This window comes from Dreissena polymorpha, chromosome 16 (genome assembly GCF_020536995.1).
Source record: "Dreissena polymorpha isolate Duluth1 chromosome 16, UMN_Dpol_1.0, whole genome shotgun sequence".
Classification (NCBI taxonomy): Eukaryota; Metazoa; Mollusca; class Bivalvia; order Myida; family Dreissenidae; genus Dreissena; species Dreissena polymorpha.
The window spans coordinates 7,819,830-7,829,078 of NC_068370.1; the positions used below are offsets into that span (position 1 = coordinate 7,819,830).

Sequence of the window (9,249 nt, forward strand, 5' to 3'; positions counted from 1 at the left end):
TTGATGGTGATGTTGGGGACGGAATGTCTGATAATGGAAGACTACATGGTGATGTTTGGGACGAAATGTCTGATAATTGAATAATAGATGGTATTGTTGGGGACGGAATGTCTGATAATGAAAGACTAGATGGTGATGTTGGGGACGGAATGTCTGATAACGAAAGACTAGATGGTGATGTTTGGGACGGAATGTCTAATAATGAAAGACTAGATTGTGATGTTTTGGACAGAATGCCTGATAATGAAAGACTAGATTGTGATGTTTGGGACGGAATGTCTAATATTGGAAGATTAGATGGTGATATTCGGGGACGGACTGTCTAATCATGAACAACCAGATCGTGATGTTGGGGACGGAATGTCTAATCATGGAAGACTAGATGGTGATGTTGGGGACGGAATGTCTTATAATGAAAGACTAGATCATGATGTTGATGTGAGTAATGCTTCTAAAGTCATTGACGAAGCTATTACAAAGCTGAATAACTGTGACGTTTTTGAATAAATAGGTATAATTTACCTATGGATTGTGGTAGGTAGTGATCGAAACACTTTTGTATATTTTCCGCCTGAAACAGACTCAGCATATGATGAAAGTGAACCTCTAAGCTTAATAGCTAAATGATGTCAAACCTTCAAAGGTACTCAATTAAATTAACAAAATACTTGAAAATATATAAATATATCAAGATTTAAAGATAAAATATCGGATACTTACTTTTTATATAACATTAGTAATTACAGAGAGTAGATATTGTAAAAATGTCAAAGATGTCAGACAGGATAGAAAGATAGTGCGGAACGAAGATGAGTATAAAAGAAATCCTGCTTAACAAAACCTAACAAATGAGGATACAATTTGTACTTCAAACTCGGTGAGAAAAAAAAACAATTAACTAAATCTGGTTGTGGATGTAATTGCAAGTTAAAATACCATGACAATTTAAACAAGACCCACAAAGAAGATATCTTCCACGCGTATTTGAAGCTTGGCTATAAAAGAAGACAATTACATTTTATATTGAAATTTTAAACACAGTTCAAAACGCACGTGCGATACAAAACATGGGCAACAAATGCCGAAATTCCTAATATTAACTTGCCCTACGTGAATCAATGTACGACGGTGCACCAGACGGCGTGTAAACGACTAACTTTAGATATTTCTTTTTTCAGAGAATATATGTGTAGCGGTGAAAAAAGTAAGAGGTTTTTCTGAAGGGAAGCGAAGTAATAGAACCCCTGAACATAGTATAGATTCTATGCGTTAACACATATAGTCTATACCTATAATTTACTCGAATTATTGCAGATAAAATACCAGTAACCCGTACTTCGACAGTTACTTAAATAAAAATTATACTAAAGTAAAGTTACACACATGTATATGGAATTTTTCAATGAACCCATTTAGGTTGATTAAGATTTTTTATGTCGTAGAAAAATGCATCATAACCAGAAAAAGTTACAGGAAGAAGGATCCATTCTGTGTTGAATACAGTCTGTGCTGCACGAAATCACTGACTCATCAGCTGGGAGCCGCCCATCAACAAGTGTTTCATCCTTTAATCCCAGGACACTCCGGGCGGTGGAACCGCAGTGCTGATCAGGCACTACGGGTCAGTGGTTAGCTGCCAGCTCTTCTCCTCCCTCTTAATCCATAGCCAACTGGACGCTCTCTCTGCTGCTTGACCTAGTCTCCCAACAGCCCTCTTTCTCTCCCCTCCCCTGATTCCTAGGGCACTTAGCATCCTCCACAGTGATTGTGCGGGAAAGCCTCTGGCGCCAATTTCGATCGGGAACAGCCATGTTTTCCAACCGCGGGAACTGCACTGGTCTAAGAGATCTGTGTATTTGGCTTTCTTCCGCTCATATGCCATGTCGCACCTTGATTCCCATGGGACGGTGAGTTTAATGGTCACCAGCTTCTTGTGTTTGGTGGACCATATCACTATGTCAGGCCTCAGTGTAGTTTGGACAATCTCGGGAAAGACCAACTTCTTCCCTAAGTCGACTTTCATCTCCCATTGGTCTGATTCATCTAAGATCGACGTGTTTCTAGGAGCTTGCTTTGTGGTTGTTTCCCCTGCCTTGACAAAGTTGATCTTTGTAGATGCTGTTTTCTTTGCTGTTCTTTTCTTCCTTCTCTCGCGCTCAAGTACATCTGCTAGCTCCCTAAGGACAGCATCATGTCTCCATCTGTAGCGGCCCTGTGTCAGCGAAGTCTGACATGATGACAGGATGTGTTCCATGGTGCCTGGCTTGTTACAAAGACTGCAACTTGGGTCTTCCACTAGACCCCATCTGTGGAGGTTGGTTGGGGATGGCAGCAGGTCGTAAACTGACCTTAACAGGAATTTGAGTCTTAGCGGCTCATACTGCCATATGTCTGCCCAAGTAAACTTCCTCTCTGTTGTTGTCCATTTGTTCCAGGCACATTGTCCACTCATTTCAACTGAACGGGCTCTTCTGCTCTCCTCTTCGCTCGCCCTGATTTCCTTCTGCACCATCTGACTCCTCTCCCTTTTAACTGCCGTACTCCATCGCTGTGGTTTTATAATACCAAGCCCTTGTCTGCCCTCCGTAGTAGTTCCGACGATGTCTTTGTGTCTCAGTACACTTTCAGCTTGGGACACCGCCTGGCTTGCCGACCACTTCCTTCCGGTTCTAGTCTCTATGCCTGCCATCCTGATCAGGTCATCAGAAGATTCTTTCAGTGTCACCACCATCCTGGCCTTGGCAACTTTGTACTCCTCAACAACTGATGATATTGGGAGTTGGAGCTGGTTGGTCCTCCCATATAGTCCGATGCTGGTGAAACTTGGTGGGACCCCTAGCCATCTACGGAGGTATCTGTTGATGGTTCTTTCAAAGCCTTCCACAGTAGAAACTGCTATCTCATACAGCATTAGAGGCCACATGAGTCTTGGTAACAATCCATGTTGGTATAACCATGCCTTGAATTTCCCAGGAAGTGATGTCTGGTCTATCTGCTTCAGACCTTCTTGGAGTTGGTTCTTGGTGCGGTTCGTGCTGCTTGTGTCATTAAGGCTGGCATCGTACCATTTTCCTAGGCATTTGATAGGATTGTCTACTATGGATGGTATGTCTTCGCTCTGTACCTGGAGGGTGAACCTTTGAGTAACCTTTCCCTTCTTGATTACCAAGCTCCTCGATTTCTTTGGTTTGAACTTCATTCTTGCCCAAGTCACTGTCTCATCCAATGCTCTAAGAACCCAACGAGCTTGCACGTGTGTCGTTGTAGTTACCGTGAGGTCATCCATAAAACCTCTATTGGATGGGAGGTATATCCCGGAGGTTGTCTTTGGTCCTCTGGTTTCCCTCTTTGCGGCATTGATAATTAAGTTCATTCCCATCACGAATAACACGACTGAAATAGTGCAGCCTGTTACTATTCCTTTCTCGAGCCTTATCCAAGGTGTTGACTGTTCTCCTACAGCAAACCGTAGTTGTATGTTACTGAAGTACCCATTGATAATCTGTTGCACATGGTCTGGGATGTGGTAGTGCTTCAGTGCGGTCTCAATTAGCTTGTGTGGTATGGAGCCATACGCATTGGCAAGGTCAAGCCAGACAACAGTGAGGTCTTTTTGGTTAACCTTTGCTTCCCTGATGATCTGACTGAGGGCGCTTGTATGTTCCACACATCCAGAGAACCCTGGGACGCCTCCCTTTTGCACTGAGGTATCAATGTATTGGTTTGATGTCAGATACTGCGTCATTCTCTTGGCCAGCACAGCAAAGAAGATTTTCCCCTCAACGTTCAGTAAGGAAATGGTTCTGAATTGGGTGACGGTCTTCGAATCCTTTTCCTTTGGTGTAAATATTCCTTCTGCCTGTTGCCAACAATCTGGAACTTTACCTTTCCTCCAAACCACTTTCAGAAGATTCCATAAGCGTCGAAGAAGTTTAGGGCACATCTTATACACCTTGTAAGGGATACCATTTGGTCCTGGGGCCGACCCTGCTCTTGCCTTTTGAACTACTTCTGAAACCTCTTTCAGTGTAGGTTCCTTGGTGTCTAGAGGTGTTGTGGGTTCTGGTGCTGGTTCTATTCTCTGGCAGTTGCCTAACGGTACGTCTCGGATATCATCAGAGTGCGTTTCAGTTAGGAACTGTGTAATTTCTTCCATGCTGCTCTCTAGCTTGCCCGATTTCTCTTTGTCTAGCAGATTATTAGAGAACTTGAATGGATTTGCAATGAACTCAGCACGACCTTTGGCCTTTTTCCTTCTTTTCTCACGAAGTTGTTCTGCCTTGCATAGGTTTAAAAGTTGTTCCCTCTGGCTGTCTCTTAACTGCTTCAGCCCTGGCTTTTCTTCTTCCCTGGCATGCCTATATCTCCTTCCCAAAACCTTCAGTTCACTCCTGATGCCCTTTATCTGTCGCTGCCTTCTATTCATCTGTACAGGTTTCTTGGTGGTTTTCTGGATAGTCGGACCGAATCTTTCTTTCCCAACTGTGTAGACAAGGTTGGTTAAAGCAACCAGCTTTCTCTCAACTGCTCCTTGGAGTGCTGTCTCCAGTATTGCATGAAGGTCATCATCCAGGTCTTTCCATGCTTTCTTGTCTGACGTTTTCGGCCAGGATATTCTTGGCTTCCTCGGAGATTTATCACCCTTGTGTGCTGTTGTGGAGTGTGGTAAGTCGGTGTTTGCCTCTGGGTCACTCTGTGTTCTCAGTAACGCCAGTAGTGGGTCTTCATCATCGAAGACTTCTTGAGCATCCGTTCCCGATCGCAATGTGTTTGTATCCAGCATGTCAGCCGCTAAGAGGTCCCCAGTACTGTGGGTTTGTTCCTGACTAAGATCCTCCACCGTCTCACCAGACATTACATCTGTGCGCTGCTGCTGTCGTGCTGTCTGCCCACACATAGTTCTCGCTTGATGTATGCGCAAGCCCCTGAGATTCTTGCAGACTTTTCCACACCTACACTTTGTTTCTGCCTTCTTTCCAGTCAAAGTCGATTGAACTAGCCGTGTCGTAACCGTTGAATCCGTCCGTGTAAGTCTTTCATCCTCCCCCCCTCTCGGAAGACTTTGGGGGTATTCTTCTATTCAAACCAGATACAAAACCAGAGCACTTGAGCATAAACATTAAAGCACAAGCTTGCAAAACAAAATCAAAACAGTCAAATTGTCCTGTTTTGACCCTGCAAAAATACATGTTACACCAAAAAGCGTTTGTTTCATCTATTATTATAAGCTTCGATTGAACACGTACACGTTTACTATTTACAATATTCGGAATGCAGATGAGCTTGTATATGGTTTTACTTTGTAGCGAGAGCACTGAAGGTCAAGGTTTTTGCTAGATGGCCTCCTGCGTGTATCATTTCATTAAAAAAGTACACAGGGCTGCAAACAGCTTTATTTCACTCGAATTACTGTTTTCAATATAAACTTACAATAAACAAAAATGTATCTCAATGGTATGGTATGCTTTAAATAGGCGTAACCTTCGCTCCATCGAGCTCAAATATTTAGAGAAGGGACACAAGTTCAACGAAAACTACCATGTGAATGCTTAAATACAGTGCGCTTCTAGGCGCATGGCTGTACACACAACATTACAATGGACAACTATCATTCAATCTGCTGTTGCAGAAATCAGTCTTATACAATCAAAGAAATTACCCATCGTGATTTAATTGTCTTTAAGTTTGGAAGTAAGTCTGTGAAATATTTTACTTATGTGATATACTAGCGAAATTGAGTGTTTGGAGTTGGTTGCTGAAGAATTCAACAAGTACAGTAATGACCTCACTAGTCTGTCTTCTGTAAACCAACTAACTAGATCAAGGCTTATATCTGATAGCGCTCCTGATGCAAAGACGTTGCTTCTTTTGCAGTTAAGGAAAAATACAATCCCTATATTCTCAAATAATTACAAGATCTATTTTCCTTTGTTTTTCGGTATCTTAGTTATCAACGTCTGACTAGTACTAACTTCGGTTAGCTTTATTGTAAGCACGATTACTATGTTTTTGTCATCTTGTGAGTCTGTATTACGTTCTTCATGAGGTCCTTTTCGAGCCAGAGGCTACATTATGTGTGGACCCGGAGTGTGTCCCAGCACTCCTACCTAATTAACTTACTAGACCCACAAACGTTGGGACAAATTATAAATTATAGCTGCATTGTCCAGCTATTTCGTTGTTACTGAAAGATTTTTCAATTTGGTTGTGGTCTTGTGTTGCGGAGATAAGCCGGAGTACCTGGAGGAAACCCCATCTGTCCGGTATAGTGGCGATTAACAAAACTCGCATGCTGCCGGGATCGAGAATTGAAACCGGGTCGCCTAGTTGAGAAGCGAGTGTACCAACCACTGTGCAAACCGGACAGTCCAAGACGAAGGATACACCAAAACGTACGATAAACTAAAGCCTCTTTGCTATTTTTCAAAACATAAGGGAGCTGATACTTGCAAATTTGATCAAGTTTATATTTCCGTTCACCAATTTGTTTAAGTATAAGTGCATTTGTTTCACTCTCCTACCAACCGGCGAATTGATTTAAGCTGCCAAGAATGGAAAGCCCCTAAAAGAGAGCTTCTATAAATAAAATATATCGCGTAACCGTGTTAATGCAAACGCGGTATGAATAGTTAAAAAGTAAATTCCGCTCATTACTTTGATTACTTAATGGTAGGGCCAAAATACACATTCTGACAAGGTTTCATAACGATTAAGTCAATAAATGTTGCTTCAAGTGGTTTTAAAGGTTTTTGTTCAGATTTGACAATGGTACACGGACATAACTTGGGCTAGATATTGCCAAGATAAATATTCAGACCACATTTTACCTAGATTGAGTTATAAATGTGGCTTCTTAAGTGGCTACAAGATAAGTATATTATTTGACCTGGACACCTCAATTTGGAACACACCCATATTTTGATTTGGCCTAGATATTGTCAATATAAAAATATGACATGGCGTCATCAAGATTGAGTCATAAATGTGACTTCAAGAGTGGGTATAATGTTTTTCTAAGATTTGACTCAGTGACCTTGTTTGAGCACACATTACACAGAATTGACATTGTCCAATTCTGATTAAGTTTAATCAAGATATAATTATAATGGTTGCTCGAGTATTAACACGATTTTTTAAACTATTTAAGTGTCTTCTGTGTGGTGACAGTGTCCGTCTAAGATTTGACATGATAACTTAGATTTTGATTGTAAGTGACCCGGATTAAAACTAGCTTAGATATTATAGAGATATATCTTCGATCAAGCTTCACGAAGATAGATTCATATATGCAGCTTCTAGAGAGGTAACACTGTTTTGCACGTGCTCTAAGTTGACACCCTTCACCGCACGCCACACGCCACCAGACGCCAAACAGACTAGCCAAAATAACACACTATTTTATTTACTGCATAAAATTACAACTGCGCAATTTATCATAAAAAAGCATTAAACAATCAAAGGCATTTTTTCTTGTAAAAGCCACATATGGTATAAGTATTTCTGCATATGTTTAAAAGTAAAACACTAACCTGTTTTTGTTTTACAAAATATATTACACATGTACATTGTCATGTCGATGTCATAAAGTCATTGGACGTACAAACTTCTGAATTGTCTGTCAAATACATATACATGTATCAGATTAAATAAGAAACTTGTCAAACATTTGGTAAATCCATCCAACATGCATATCACATTTGTGTCCAGCAGCTCTAAAAGCTAATCAAAAATTTATTTTTTGTCAGATTCACATGACAGTCTGATAAACACAAAACATCACTATATAACATGACAGTGTCATAAAAAGAGTAAAAAAATATTATTGAAGCAAAATTTCTAAGCATTGGCTACGACATTGTTTTTATTCTTTATTCATGCGAGAATAAGTTTCTCACTTGACGGTCTAGGCCAAAAAGTTACCAGTTTATAGCTTTAATGACTTCAAATATATCTTTAATGCATCAGACAGTGACTTTCTTAAATACAATAGTCTTATAAATAACATACCAAAAGACATATTGGAACTTGTAGACGAGCGTTTTCTAACAGGATCAAGGAAAAAATCATTACTAGATACAATCAAAACTTCGTACCAACCAAATAAATTTTTATACAATCTCCAACTATCTCAAATAAAAAATACAAATTCGAATGCGGAAAATAGATGGCAAAATATTTTTCAAAATAAAGAGTTAAATTGGGCAAAGATATACACGCTAGTGTTCAAAACTTGTACGGACACAAATTTAAGATGCTTCCAATATAAATATATTATGCGTTTAACAGCTACAAATACATACCTCTTTCGGTGCAAACTAACGAACTCTAACTTATGTGATCTGTGCAATGAATACGATGAAGATATTGAACACTTGTTTTGGAAATGCCGGGTAGCACAACATTTATGGAACAGATTAGCGGACTACATGTATGATAAAGGCATTTTATTATATTTTAATTACGAATTAATTTGTTTTGGACAGATGGAATATAAAAAAAAAACATGCAAACAATTAATTTCATCATTTATTTAATGAAATATTATATATTTAAATTGAAAACAATGCACCAACCATATTATTTCAACAATTTCCTTACATTCCTAAAATTACGCTTTGATATAGAACAAGAAATAGCCCTAAAAAACGATAATCTTGAACATTTTAATACAATTTATCAGAGATTACTTGACGGTCAGTTCTGAGCTTCCAGCTTCTCCTTTTTTTTATTTCTTTCTTACTCTTTACTTTCTTTTGTTTACTCTTCATATTGCACAATGACATAAATAATAACCTATGGTTAAACCACAATTATCACTATTTTTCCATGCGGAGTGGGTATATTTTGAAGAAAAAATATTTAAAAAAACAACATTCTAGTGTACGTGCATATGCACCCATAACTGTATTGTTATCTTGTTGAAGGAAAAAATGTTTGCAATGTATGTACTTGTATAATGTTTGCTTTTTTTAGTTATATTAAATAAAAAAAATTAAAAAAGTTACCAGTGTTTACGGAGACAGTAAGAAGCATTGTTTTCTGGACATTGTTTGAAGATCTTATATTTGGTATTTATAAACATATTTCAAAATATTGTTATTTTATTTTGCGTTAACAAGACATTCAAGAAAAAAATGGAAAAAAAACAACAACAAATATTCACGATCATTCTCGGAAATAGACGAAGTAACCGGATATGGTATTTCACTGCGCAGATCGAGCGCGCAAATCGAGCGCGAAAAGGTCTAC

At 39.3% G+C, this 9,249-nt stretch overlaps 1 protein-coding gene across 1 annotated transcript; it reads right to left on the reverse strand.

Moving 5' to 3' along the window:
• Positions 1-1,615: 1,615 nt before the first annotated feature.
• Positions 1,616-4,897, reverse strand: LOC127862821 (uncharacterized). Its single transcript, XM_052402087.1, has one exon. It carries the CDS (start codon positions 4,895-4,897, stop codon positions 1,616-1,618), a length of 3,282 nt encoding a protein of 1,093 aa, XP_052258047.1.
• Between the last annotated feature and the right edge of the window lie 4,352 nt (positions 4,898-9,249).

Coding starts and splice junctions, on each gene's coding strand:
- LOC127862821 (XM_052402087.1), bottom strand. CDS start 4,897: ATGTGTGGGCAGACAGCACGACAGCAGCAGCGCACAGATGTAATGTCT.